At 40.3% G+C, this 14,754-nt stretch overlaps 1 protein-coding gene and 1 long non-coding RNA gene across 5 annotated transcripts in view; one reads left to right on the forward strand and one right to left on the reverse strand.

The window, feature by feature from the left end:
- Positions 1-506: 506 nt before the first annotated feature.
- On the reverse strand, positions 507-7,436 carry LOC114548362 (uncharacterized). The gene is made up of 3 exons (XR_003691351.1): positions 7,276-7,436; positions 5,073-5,168; positions 507-822 (listed from the first exon to the last, which is right to left on the reverse strand). It is a non-coding gene; the product is annotated as an uncharacterized LOC114548362 (long non-coding RNA).
- Positions 7,437-9,848: 2,412 nt separating this feature from the next.
- Positions 9,849-14,754, forward strand: part of skap1 (src kinase associated phosphoprotein 1) — a 31,542-nt gene continuing 26,636 nt past the window's right edge. For all 4 annotated transcript variants that reach the window (XM_028568261.1, XM_028568260.1, XM_028568262.1 and 1 more), the window contains exons 1-4: positions 9,849-10,074; positions 11,601-11,706; positions 12,288-12,316; positions 12,552-12,668. In XM_028568261.1, coding sequence (XP_028424062.1) covers positions 10,035-10,074; positions 11,601-11,706; positions 12,288-12,316; positions 12,552-12,668 — 292 coding nt within the window. In that variant the 5' untranslated portion in view covers positions 9,849-10,034. The remainder of the gene's footprint in view (positions 10,075-11,600; positions 11,707-12,287; positions 12,317-12,551; positions 12,669-14,754) is intronic.

Consider the following 14,754-nt stretch of genomic DNA (forward strand, 5'->3'; position numbering starts at 1 on the left):
GTTCATCTGATGGTAAAGGGGCAGCAGTTTCAATATTTGCACTGGGTGTTAGGTTTGCACACACAGTTTCTGCCCCAGCAGCACTGGCCTGTTGGTGCCCTTTTTCCTAAAGCTGAGGTTCACACAGAGTTCAGGCACAAATGAATGCAGAGTCAATCTGTCAAGACACCAGAGTGGCTCGCAGAAGTCAACTCTAGGGCCTCTCGTACTTTAGATTTCTGCAGGTATTGCTTTTAATATTTAGACTAAAGACATTATAGGTCGTTAAGTCAATATTCTGGTTGATGCAAACTAAAAACTGTTATAAGTTCAGGGCCTGTTAAAAAAAGATGTTTCTAGGAAATGGAAATCAGCAATCATTTGAAATATATCTGCACGAGTATGCAGTTCTCCCCCAACTATATTAAAAATTAATACAGTTCCACTAATAGAAGTTACAGTTGAAATACCATACGGCCCATTACTGTAAATTAGAAAAGGGCTCAGAGGTTTGTTGTCATGCATTTTCTTTATTGAAAGCCAAAAGCTTCCATAAGAGTCACAAGGCCAAGGACTGGGGAGGTGACACTCAATATGGTGAACAGCGACAGATTCAAAAACAGAAAAAAAAGGAAGGTGCAGAAAACAAGTGTGGGACTTCATTCCAGAGGTGTGATCTCTGCCATCTCTGTAGGCAATACCTCAGCGCTCCCAGCGGGCTCTCCATCTGGAGGTGTCAGAGTCGGTGCTGCAGCCAACACCACGGAGACAGATGTTCAGCTGGGGGAAGAGGAGGAGGATGTTTTTCACCTTCAGCTCAGCGTAGCTCTCTTCGCCTTCTCGCTGAAGAATGTAGGGAAAGGAGAGGAGAGAATGGTTAATGGACACTGAGGGAGAAGAAGGACGATCATTTATGGTTGCAAAAATAATCACAAACTCCGTAGTGCAAACACCTGACTGCACAAACATGAGATCTATTAATACATACAGCAGCCAACCTCTTTCTCCTCGGATATCTTACACATCTTTAGCCGGCCCGCCTCCCTCTGCATTTTGTTTGAGATCAACCCAGTGCTGTTTGTACCCCATGCTGCTTGCAGTTGTTGCAGGCTCTTTTACAAGTCTATTGCCATGCTCCACATCCTTGGTTTTCTACCAGTTCCTCTGTCGCATGTCACTCTGCAGGGTCCCAAGGCTTCAAAGGAAAACTAGATACAGTATTCATGGGATAACAGGGGGGTTGGTCATCTAAGAGATGCCACAGAGGAGTAATTTTTTTATTGCTAGTTATCAAACACAGCTAGTTAGGTTAGCGACATATGTTTATCTCATATACAGAACATACTTTAGTATGCTGACAAGTAGTGCTGCAACTAGCGGTCATTTTCATTATCGATTCATCTTCCAATTATTTTCAATTATTAATTGTCTGCTCTACAAAATGTCAGAAAATAGTGAAAAATGTCCATTCCAGTTTCTCAAAGTCCAAGGTGATGTCTTTAAATGTCTAGTTTTGTCCCAAACCCAAAGATATTCAGTTTAATATGATATTAAAACAGAGAAAAGCAATACATATCCATATTTGAGAGGCTGAAAACAGCATTTTTTGCCATATTTGCATAAAAAAATGACTTCAACGATTAATCAATTATCAAAATAGTTGGCGATTATGTTTCTGTCAAACAACTAACCGATTAGTTGTCTGATCACTACAGCTCTACCGAGAAGACGCAGAGATAAAAGAAGCATCTGTTAAAGTGTCAGAAACAGAGCACAATATTGACAATATTCTGATATATTTATAAAACGGAGCTTTTCAGGAACAGAACGATAAAGTCAAATTTCCATCATGGTGTTTTATTATCAAAGTGGAGAAAGGCCTTCAACGGCAGACCGAAAAAATACTGGAAAGTAAGAAGCAGAGCTGCAGCTAACGACTAATTATCTTCGGCATCGATTCATTTGCAGATTCTTATCTCGATTAATCGGTTGGTCTGTGAAACACCAAATGCCCGTCACAATATCCTAGAGCCCAAAGTGACGTCATCAAATGCCTTGTTTTGTTCAACAGTCTAAAATCCCAATATATTCAATGTACTAAAATGTAAGACAATTAAAAGCAGCAAATTCTCACATTTGAGAAGCTGGAACCATCAAATGTTTGGCATTTCTGCTTGAAATAAATGAAATGATTAATCGAAATAGAAGAATTGCAGATTAATCTTCTGATTAGGTGATTAATCGTAGCGGCCCGTAAAACGTAAAAGCTGGAAAATTGAATAATAAAATCAGACAATTTGCAAAACGGTTGGATGACATTGTTCAAGGTACAAACATCGATAGGTGAAAAGGTAAAACATGACAATGCATTTAGATATCCATATGCTTATTATTATTATTAATTTGAATGAAAACTACACTTTTTTAGCACTTCCTAAGAAGGTGACAATGTGTTGGAAATTAGAAAAAAACTAAAGAAAACACTAGCAGTCACAAATGTGATTTTTATTTCTGTAGATTTTTTACCAATAGTAATTTAATTTCCACAATTCTTTCACTGTTGAAGCCTTGTGGAGAAATGCAGCCTAGTTATGAATGGCACACTCTGCTCTTCCTTTGTTATGGCACTGAGGCTCTTTTTAGCCCAGGCTGGGAGATTTTTGACAACCATCCCCCATCCGAGTTTAGGCTCTATTGGATCTGGAAGCGCCAGCCGACCTGAAGCCCCAGCCTCCTGGGTCCCCCTGCGACTGCATCCTTTCCCCACTCCATCAGCATAGTAACTGAGAGAGACAAGTGACTTGGCCAGGGTTAACGTCTTAATACTCCCTGGGATTGCCTCCAGGATCCAAATGGCTACCCCTAATAGTTTTCCTCCTCTGTGTGCCTGTCAGACCGCCATGACTCTATGCCGTAAGAAAAACAAGACTAGCTGAGAGGCAGCGTAACGAAGCAGCACAATGAAATAATGAGGGGCGGCGAGGAAGAATCGAGTGCCCATGAAAGGTTTGGTGTAAAGATACAGGTCGGGAAGCGTTGCTCGCTGCCCACGCGGTGATGCCGCCCTGTCTGGATACTTTGCATGGCCAGGCTGTACACTTGAAATTAAACCGGCTTCTTTCCTTCCCTTTCCCCTTCCTTTTAGAGCCAAGGAGGGGGGGAACCAGAACTCAATCAGTGTCACGTCATATGGTTCAAAGCGGCCAATTCGATGCTGCCAGGAGGCTGAGAAATGCAAGGTGACAGTTCATTTTACCAGTGACAGTGTGTCGGTCTCGCTTGCTGGTTCTCCAGTCAATTCCCAGCGAGCAGTGAAGGTTGAGCGTTGCTGGAGACAGACAGCAGCTCCCCCCCCCCCCTACCTCTCTCCTCGTCCTCACCACTCTCTCATCGACCCCGCTCTGCTTTGTATTCCAATTAACTGGACAGAGGGAGAGGCGTGCAGGATCACAAGCACAGGCAGACACACTCTTCTGGCATCCTTCCAGTTAATCCCACTGCTATCAATAGTGCTGTGCTTCCCTTTTTCCCCTTCCCTTCCCTTCCTTTCCCTTCCCTTCCTTTCCCTTCCCTTCCCTTCCCTTCCCCCTTCCCTTCCCTTCCTTCCCTTCCCTTCCCTTCCCTTCCCTTCCCTTCCCTAGCTCCTCAGCACATGACAAGGGCCAGTTGTTCTATGGGAATAATTTAGAGATTCTTCTTTAACAACTGCCTCTAGGGACAATGTCTTGGTAATGAAAAATAGGTCCCTCTCATACATTCATACATCACATGTAATAGAGGTATGTAATCACTCAGTCGAGTCAACGCGCTGCGAGCTGTAACTGCTATCCTTAACAGACAACTCAAATAATGCTGAATTAATATTTAGAAATGGCTCATATATCCTAACATAATACAATTTGAATGATTTTCTATTCAATGCTCTCAGGGCTAACATTGATTTGAGTACAGGCTGAGGTAACCTCCCCGAGTCAGTCAATATGTGTGGCTGACTGAAGGTTGTAGATTTAGCGCAACACATTTGCTCTTCTGTCTTTTGTGTCCTCAATCTATCATCACTTTTTTACTTCACCGCCACCAAAGCCCCCCTACACTGACACATGTTTGAGCAATGGGTGGGTTGGGAATACAATGATTCTGAGGAAATCCGAAAAGTAAACTACCTCTTTTTATCTCCTCGAGCAACACAAACATTTACAACAGACCCTTAAGAATCAGGCCAAACACCTTATTTTTTTTTCTTTATCAAGGGTTTGAATATGCTTTGACATGTTTAAATTAGGGCCACATTTAAGCACCAACTTGAGATATTATCTATTGGAAAAGGTGACACCTATTCCCACAGAGTGATTTATGCCAATGTTTTAAAACAAATGGCATTTGTATAATCTGCAACTTGATTCCTTGGACAATTTTAAGCTTGTTTAACAACTAATTTAACAACTAATTTTAAGCAACAATAAAAATAAAAAAAGCCCTGTAAATCACATCACTTCCTTCTCTGAAAACAAATAAAGACAACCTGAGCCTGAAAGACAGGCATGGGTGCTTCACTGTTTGTCCCTCTGTGTTTCTGGCTATCTTGAGAATGCAATGTGGTGTGTGTGTGTGTTTGCAGGGCAGGATACACACACTCACTCAACCACACACCCTTCATGCCCTGAGGATCCTCCTGACTCTCTCTCCTGGCTCTATCAGATCAGAGAGACCCACTGTCCCTCCCCACACCGCAATGCAAATGAAAAGGAATGCGCTGATAAAAGGCCAGATCCTAAAGATGAGAGGGCAGAAGGAGGACAGAGGCAGCGAATGCTAAAGGGGGGGAAGAGCCTCTTGGGGAGATGAGAGGTGGCGGAGGAGTCAGTGTTGGTAGTAGCGGGAGATCATAGCCTTGCTCCCCCTCAGCTGCGTTTGATACAGGGCTTTTGTCGCCCTTTCAGCGGTGCATTGTTGGGTGGTGTAATCCCCGTCGGATTACAAAGAGCTTCCCTTTTCATATGGGGCTGACCCAGCAGGCAGGTGGCTGGGGCTCTGTGGAGCTGTCAAGGGGAGGGAACCTCTTTTCCAGGGGAGGGGACCCCAGTTCCTCTTACCTTCACAGGGGCTTTTTGCTGGGAGGCCAGTCAGGCGCAGGTCAACGTGGGGACACTTCTGACATGGGATTCAACTCGCTCTGACCTCGTGGCTTCCTGTAGAGAAGTGACAGGGAAGGAGACCATCATGAAATATCAAGCTTTCAACATGAAATACTTAAAAATACTGTAAATGATTCAAATACATTGATGCACTGAAAGGAAACTGCTGCTAATGACGCAGCTTTTTGTGCTATGTGGGGAAATATAGTTAAGTTCAGTTGAGTTTATTCACACGTTATTAAAAAACAATATACAAGGCAAAACATTGTGCAGGGTAGGTTAGAAGCCAAGAAAAGGCTTATAAGATACCACCCCTCTAAGTAACACAAGTTACACTAAGCAGCAGTGAAAATTAGAAAAAGAGTATGGGATGAATTACAATAGGATCTTAAAAACTCATTGATTAGTGACCTTTTAAAATGTTTTTGAATGATGATAATGTAAAATGCAACAGCAGGGTATTTTAATTGTGTCTTATTTTCAGTGTTACATGTCTTTGGACTGCCGGAATTTTTTTTTTGTGTAAAAATAAATAATTAAATAATTAAACCCAATGTGCAAATTATCCATGTACACAGCTACAATTTAGATTGGCTTCAAAATGTTGCATTAGGACCCATTTTTGTTAAAATACTCAGGCCTGTTTTTAATGTTGTGTATGTTTGATGTTGCTTAGGATATAAAACAATTATCTTGCCAGATTAACTACACACATTAGTTCAACAGAGCCTTGACTGATATCTGGTGTATTCTGTCAATGTGAGCAGAGTCTGATTCAGCTTTGGTTCCTTGATGGCTTTCCTTGTAGTGTTTCAGTATTACAAGATCAATAAGGCGATAGTCAGACTCACCACTATTTCTATTACTACTACCTCCTCTACACTAACGTCAACTGTGTAAATCCCGGTCCAGTCCATCCCATTGCTGTTCTCCCTCTACTGGTAATGTAAACCATTCATCCATGCCCTGTGAGATATTAAGGGACCAATTTAGTGAAGCTGCATTCACGTGTTGTCAGAAATATCCTAATTCGTTTTTGAGCTTAAATCATAGACTCATTAAAGTGGTGATTTCTGTAATTTAAACAGGGAAAGTGAGAATTTCTGATACCCAATTTGACAAGATGTGCTATTTGTATATCTGATTTATTAATTGAGCCTTAGCTGTTAGCTATATATTTCATTGTTGTATGGCTTTGCTAAAAAACATCAGTTTAATCCCTGTGGATATGTATTTTCTTATCTTCATGCACAAGGCAGCTGTATGCCGTTGGATTTCTATTACAGTTACCTGTTATGTTTTCTTTATTTTCAGCAAAGCATCACTTAAATGTGACACTTAAACTTGAATGCACCACAACTTTAATTTACAATTAAATTTTTGTTTTTAAACATTTAAGATGGTACAGGGATCCCTGTACCATCAAAATATATGTTTTTTTTAAATTTTTTTAATTAGCAGCATCTGCACAATATGTACGGTAAACGTGCACATTAAAATACTTTTAAAAATATTTTTTTACCTTTGTTGTCAAAGTCGTTGAAAAACGTACTAAGTGTGCAATAAAATAAAAACTTGAAGAATCTGTACAAACATCGTCTTAATGTACTACAAATCTGATTTGCGATTTTACAACCGGATTTGAGCACTAGGCTATTAGCTAAATGCTGCGACCGCGTAAAAGTCGTGGAAAAACGTATTTAGCTAATGTTAGTGTAGCTACATTCAAGTGGAATCACTTTTTAAAGTTAATTTCCACCTTTATTGTGAGGTTAAGTGGTAAATATATGAATTTACTCTGAAACAATGTTGTTAGAGAAAGAACTTCGGCTGCTTTCAGAGGCCAGGTAACATAATGATAGCTAAGTTAACTGATAGTACTAGCTAGTATATATATATATATATATATATATATATATATATATATATATATATATATATATATATATATATATATATATATATATATATATATATATATATATATATATGTATATATGTATATATGTATATATATATCGGTATATCTATATAAAGGTCACTAGTGTGCTAGCTAGCTACAAGAAGGAAAACCGTCTGCTACAAGTTAGCCTAATGTAAATATAAACCCTTTAACGTTAGCCACACTGCCTGAATGAGGTTCGGGTAAGCACTTACTTACCTTACCTGTAGTGACCTAAAACAAAGATAACAGTCTCTGCCTAAAATAAGAGAATAATGGCGATAAATTAGCTACCATTTCCTGGCCAACGGTTATAGATAGCTTGCTAATTAGCAGGTCAGCAGCAGTGTGAAAGCTCCCATAATGTTAGCTAGCTATATAGTAGGGTGACCAGATTTCCCGGAGCTAAAACCGGATAAAAAAGAATAAAAATTATTTATTGAAAATTTTGAGCATAACCACTTCATTTCCTGCATTCTGGTGAATTTTTATGCATACATTTCTACCTTTTTCTGAATCAATGTATACTGCAACCTGCAAATATCTGTAGCCTAGGCATCATTTAGGCTACTCCTCCTTCCTGTTTGGGGTCTTTTGGTGAGGAAGTAACCTCCTTAAATGTGCATATGACAATTATTCACCTCAATGATACATTAATTCATTTTAATTTATAATAGACCCCTGGACTGTAATATTTCATATGTGTTTGAGCAAGATTTCTGCTCATGTCCAAAACTTTGTGCACCTTCAAAATACAGTATATGTGTTCTCTGTGATTTGGAGGAGACGATGAGTCGTGACATTGAGAAAAATAAAGTTAGGTCAGTAGAGAAGAATAAAGAATAAAGTCACTATATTTCAGAAACTAATCTATACCTGCACCATGCACTCCATGAACCTGAAGCTGCGCTGCATTTTACAGAGAGAGAGGACACTAAGAGACCCACAGGTCTGCTTCAGAGCTCCGTGTGTCTGAGTCTGAACCGTAGACTGGAAACGTCATGTCACGGGAACTTCAAACTAAATGATTAGCATTGCGCTCCTAAACTTTGTGTTGATGGCATCAATGTAGGCTATTACACTGATTTGGCTACGATTCCTCCCAAAACTTCACCCGGCTTTCCTCACGTAGAGACGGTTGCTAGGTGATAGGCAACAAATACAGCATGGTCGGACCCGCACGTAGCTGCCCGTTCTATTCGCCTCGGAAAAATAAAATGGACAAAGTTACATTCGGGGCTGAAGACCCGGCAAAATCGGCTGACGCCGCTCCTGGTGTAAACCGGGACATTTTAGCGTCCCGACAGGCTTTTGTCGGGACTCGGGACAAACAATTGAAAATCGGGACTGTCCCGGTCAAACCGGGACGTCTGGTCACCCTACTATATAGCTATAACGTTACGGACAACTCCATTCGCCACTCTAAGCTAAGCTAACTGGCTGTGTGACTTCGTATTAAAGGGTAAAATTGTGTGTATTATTTGTTTCACCACAAAAACGGGGTCATACTAAACCTATACCAGTCACCATTTATTCCCTACCCTAATTCTGGATTAAATTGGCACAGACTAAACAACACTGGCCTGACCAAAACATTACTTTGTGTGGAGGTTTGGTCCATGACCACACCAGAGGTAGACAGGACAGTTGACTCCATTGCTTAATGTAAAAGTTATGCTGAATCATTAACCCAATACACTGGTATGCAGGGTTGCTGTCTTCAGTTTCTGTTCTGCTTGGTCCAACTTTTTATACTTTGCAGGGAGGTCAGACTGCAAAAGATCAGCAATAGAGCTGGCTGGCAGGGATTCACTGTCTTGCCCAAGGACAATTCAACTTTCCAGATGCTTGCCAACCTGGACATGTGAGCCCAGGTAATTTGGTTGAATATACTGTATGACTGATGGGATTTTTGCATTATTTACATCACTTCTAAATGTAACTGGACATGGAAAAATATTGACACAGGGATAAAGTTGGTTGGCATGTTTTACAAACCAATAAATCATTTTATCTTATCTATTTCCATTTGATTATGGGGCAGATGGACAGGTATATACAAGGGAAAGCATAAAAAAGAGATGCAGATATGTTATTTCAGCAGCAGACACCAGTCATATGCAAAGTTTACATTATCATGTTGTTCAAGTGTTTTAAGATGCTCATTTTGTGATTCACCACAAATACCTGCATGTAGAGCTGGGCAATATATCGATATCATGATATGTGACTAGATATCGTCTTAGATTTTGGATATCGTAATATCGTAATGTGGCACAAGTGTTGTCTTTTCCTGGTTTTAAAGGCTGCATTACAGTAAAGTGATGACATTTTCTGAACTTACCAGACTGTTGTAACTGTTTTATTATTTGCCTTTACCAACTTAGTCATCATATCCACATTACTGATGATTAGGCTATTTATCAAAAATCTCATTGTGTAAATATTTTGTGAAAGCACCAATAGTAAACACAACAATATCGTTGCGGTATCGATATTGAGGTATTTGGTCAAACATATTGTGATATTTGATTTTCTCCATTTCGCCCAGCCCTACCGGTATGTTTGTTCTCATCTTTGTCACAGGCAGTTTTTCTAAGGTATTCAGTATAAAGGGGACGACCCCTACGTAGGCTTTCTTCTTGACAGTGTTATTTTAGGTCTGACTTAGGGGTTTTCTCAGTGTCAGTCAAACCAGAGTGCAGAGGAAATTGTCATCAGTGCACCTGCTCCACCCCATTTTGTGCAAATCTAGATGCATGCACGGAAGTTAGGTTTCAGAGCTAGAGGACACAGGTGGTTTGATACTAGGCTGTGCCAGGCTCTTGTTTCTGTCATGGAGCTGTAACAATATGACAGAAGCTGGGTGTGCTCCGATAGGCTGCCTTGTGGAGTAAAAACTAAAGTGTGAAGGTGCAGAAAAGGCCTGAAAAGTCATCTAACAAAAGTCTCTGGAGTTGGGCTGGTGAAAGCCAGGGATGGCGACAATCCCACTCGACATTAGGAGGCTTTTGGATGGTAATGTCTTTATTTATTTACTCTTAAAACTGCTTTTTTAAATAGTACAGTTTTATCTTTCAATCATGTGATTAAATGAGTGTTCATATGGAAAATGACATTTTACATGTACAAATGAGTTGATTCTACTGGTTGGGAACAGACAGCCAGTGAACTAAAGCTAAAAAATAACATGTCACATCTTTCTTTTTATTCTTCATTTTGTTGCTCAGAAAATCCTTGTACCTGCTGTTACTTCTAGTTGTACAAACAAAAACTAGAACGTAAAAAACATTTCGCGACACCCACGCTAGACCGTAAACTGTACAGTATTTTACTACATTTGCATGTACTGCAAGGCCAACAAACCTGGCCTTTGTAAGACCATTTGCATAATGTCAGTCTGTTTGTGTAAAATGGGAGAATATCAAGAAGGCCAACCTGTTTTTAAAAAATGGGTCTTGCTTTACTCGGTTATATTGCTATAACTTTGGCTTTGTTGAACTATTATAATGATGAAGTTTGCAGTTCAGTTCAATACAACGGTAAAAAAACTACTTCCTTTCGTCAGGCATTTGATAATGTCATGTCTTGTCTCTTTCTTTGGATGCAAGTAGTTTTAAGGTCAAACCACACAAAGAGTAGTTTTATGTTTTTAGGCCCCTAAGAAGCAATGCACTGGTAAAATTATTTTGAAAATACAAGTTTATCTGTGTTTTTTGCCCCCAACTGGAAGGCACTGTTGGGAGGCACTGGTTATGGTTAGGTTTGGGTTAAAATGTTAAGGTTAGGGTTAGGTGCCTTGAAGGCAGCGGCCGCAACACTGCCTGGAAGAGCAGTTGGGGGCAAAAAACACCATCGAGCAAAATACATCCCTCCTCCTGCAGCTCTGCCCTCTCTGTCCTTTCTCGCTCTCTGAAAGGACCTGTGATTGGCCAAAGACTCCCGTCACAGGCTAGATTTTCTAAAGCCTTACAAAACAGAGCCATGAGTCTAGTTTTCTCTCAGACCACTTGAATTACAGTATGCTGAAGAGTTACTATGGAATTTTAGCCCAATGACTCCAAATGAACCGGCCTACCCCAGCTTTAAATGATCAAATATATGTACATAAAAACAAGTTGTGACAAAAACTGCAAGGTTGTTGTGTTGAAATGCATTATATTCTACAGGTGTTCATGTTGCTGTGTCCATCTGCTGTATAAGTATACAGTGGTATTTAATTTAAGGGATAAAACAGCACACAGCAGTTCTCAAATGTTTCATGTTTCAATGTTCATGTGTCTTGTATCTTGAATTTTATGTTCATAGGTTATGATATTTAATGAGCATCAGACTTGGGGAGGACAGCTAGATCTGTCATTTACAACAACTAATTACGGGACTTATCTTTGTATAAAATTTGAGCAAATTATGAGGGTTTTGTCTCTCACAAACATAAACCTGATCATATAATGTTTTATTCAGTGTTTGAATCCTTCAGAATTGTGTCCTTGGAAAAACACGTCATTAATTGCCATGCTTACAGAGTTTTCTGTTCTTTTCAGACTGTGAGCTGTTTGTATCAGAGATCCTTCAAGACGAGGACCTTAGTGAAAATGCTCAAGAGACACGGAAAGTCTTACTGAATAACTTCAGGGTCGTCCATGTAAGGTAGGATACTACCTCTAGAGGCAGCATTAAATCAGCGTTCAGCAAGCTTCACTAGTCAATTGTAACAGTGTAATTTCATGCCACCATTATCTAACTTTTGCTGTTAATACCACACAAGAACCTTAATTGTTGCTGTAATTGCTTTAAACACAGTTTGCATTACTTTAAAAGAACTCGTTCAGTCTAATGGTGTCACCTTAAAGACTTCATGCTTTCTTTTATTTATTGTTATTAAAAGTTTTTAAAGATCTCATAGAATAATCTGTTTTGATCAGGATAATTAAATCTTAATGTGATGTAAGTTCAAAGCAAGATTAACCCCCCAAAAAACTGTTTTGAAACTATTGTATGAAGTGTGATAGTTTACTCCGGAAACCGCTCCACCAGTGTTGCCTGCAGTGCACGATAAGAGGCACATGCTCTGGTACAGAAAACTTGGTGGTTTTGTGGTCTTTTGTGCAGGAAACAATTGCCGAATTTTTGAAGCAATACTGGAGATGAGTTGTCTGAACAACGAAAGTACAGACAGCTTTGCAGTTCAGTGCAAAAGATTTTGATATATGCTTATTTTTATTTTACAGAAACCCTCAAGACTTCCCCTTCCCGCCATGTAAGTAAAATTCCCCTGATTCTTTATCATCAAAGTATCACGTACTACTGTATCTACGCTGAGTTGCTTCAGCTGTGTGTGTATTTCTACATGCATGTCATGTGTGATTACACAGGTTTATCATGTCCTACTGCAAGTTAAGTCCTTAAAGTATTTTCTTACATGACCCACTCCTTCACATTTGCTTTATATCTCTCTATTTCACACATTTTCATGAACACATACACACACTCAGCGGACTTTAGGGACGAAGACGGTTCTGATGACAACCGCAGTTCCAGTCTGGGTCGCTCTGCCCCATCAGACGACGCCTCAGTAGCCTCTGACTACCAGGATGATGGAGCCCCTGAGTGTGAGTTAACAATAGTCCTGATTCTGTGTCTGCCTGTGTGTGTGTGTGTGTGTGTGTGTGTGTGTGTGTGTGTGTGTGTGTGTGTGTGTGTGTGTGTGTGTGTGTGTGGAAAACCCTTGTAAGCTCACTTTCATATATGGAAATAGCTCTGTGATTTTAAAAAAAGAGAGACGCTTTTCTATACGGATAAATGTCTACTTCGACACCTTTATGGCAATTACAGCAGCGTGTGTGTGATCTTAGGCTATTTGCGCAGTGCAGAGGTCTAAGCTCAAAAAGGCCTATTTCTAAATATCTATGAAATCAAGTCAAATAAAAGAAAAAGACAATTTCTTTTTAATTTGAGCAGCAGACATTAGTCCAGATTATATATATCATACCATCTACTTCAACCAAGTAAAATGCAGTTGCAATTATGAAACATGCATGTCGATATTATCTGTGTGATCGCGCTGAAAGGCTACAGTGTACGAGGAATTCTGCACCAACAAAGGAAAAGGTAAAAAGGAGGAGTTGGTGTCATGGGAGACAATGCAGTATTCCTCTGAGAAAACTAAACAAATGCAGTTTTAATAAACTACCCCCGCCATCCTCACTGGCACACCTACACCTCGCCACAGGAAGCATAGTCGAACCCTTCTGCTCTATATTGTTGCTGGCTCTCTTAATTTGAAAAAACAGACCACATCTGTAAATCCGCTCCCACTGGCCTCCTACCTCTCTGCCTGGCTCCAGTGACATCACTGACTCCTCCTCCTGGCCAATGTGCAGGTAGGCTGTCCTGATGCTGAAGAAAAAGCGGGCTGGTGGTTCACAATGGTCTGATTGGGGACCTAGAGCTCCCTCCAGTGGTGGATCCTCAGCTCCTGATCTGTCCCCTTGAGCTGTGTGTGGACTGTGGGAGGCATGGAGGCGGCCCACACAGAGAGAAGGCTTTGTAGCTGCAGGCTAATGCAGTGATTGATTGACCCAGAGTCCCTCTATTCTTTCACAACCGGGTTTGAAATACAACACTGTACCTGAGGGGCCATGTGTGTTGCATCCCTCTCTCCCTTTATCAATCTTTCTCTCTATCTTCCCTTCTCGGACTTGCTCTCCCTCCCGTTCAGACTTTTTGTATTTCTGACTCCATGCGCCAGCTAATAGCCCTTGACGTGACATGCCGCAGGTGGGCATTATTGACTCGGCTGCCTCAGGTGCCCATCTATACCCTGTGCTTTCTTTTGAAGCTCTTTTCTTGAGTTAAAGCTGGATTCATTTGGAATTTCCCAATAATAAAAAAAAGAACATGTTGTCACCGTTTGCAGTCGTTTAGTGATACCGGTAGTTAATGCCAGCTGGATGTAGTCAAAAACGATCTCCTTATTTGGAAATGTCTTAATGAACTCGTCCGTCCTCTGCCCACAGAAGATTAACTGCTGCGTTTCTCTACAACTTTGGAAAAATAGAGTAAACAAATCAGGCCAGATGGTGGGTAGATAGACCACAAGACAATGCTAATTCATTTTTTTTAAATTGTTCATTTCAAAATAAACAAGGCGAGATTTCCTTGGGGAAACAAACAAAATCAAACAACAAAGTGCTTTAAAAATTTCCCTTAAGGCTATAACGATAACACACCCAACTATAAACTACGCCGTCTGTTACTGTGGAAGCGATGTTGCTAAAGCTTGAACATTGTGTCACGCCATTGTTGGTGTTAAATGTGAGAAATAGCCAATTATGCAGCACTACCAGAATCTGCTTTTTTCTTTCATTTGCATTTTGCTTTGAATATCAAATGTCCCTCGACACTAAACAAATACACTTAAAAAAAACCACATTTTATTGTTGGATCAATAATGATACTATTTGATTCTGCAGGACAAATTCACACCTCACAGCTTCTGCGTCTTTTTATTGCTGCAACCATGTTAGCGTAGTGAATGGCTTGTGTCCTCACTGAAAGGGCATGTGGAGTTCATAGTTCATTCTCTGTTCACTGCCTGTTGAAAGAGATGGCTCACACTTTTCTGCTGGGCGGTCTGTTTCAATGGAGGAGGGTGTTTGTGGAAAATAATGGCATGACCACTTAATGAAATCAGTG

This window comes from Perca flavescens, chromosome 21, assembly GCF_004354835.1.
Source record: "Perca flavescens isolate YP-PL-M2 chromosome 21, PFLA_1.0, whole genome shotgun sequence".
NCBI classification, from domain to species: Eukaryota; Metazoa; Chordata; class Actinopteri; order Perciformes; family Percidae; genus Perca; species Perca flavescens.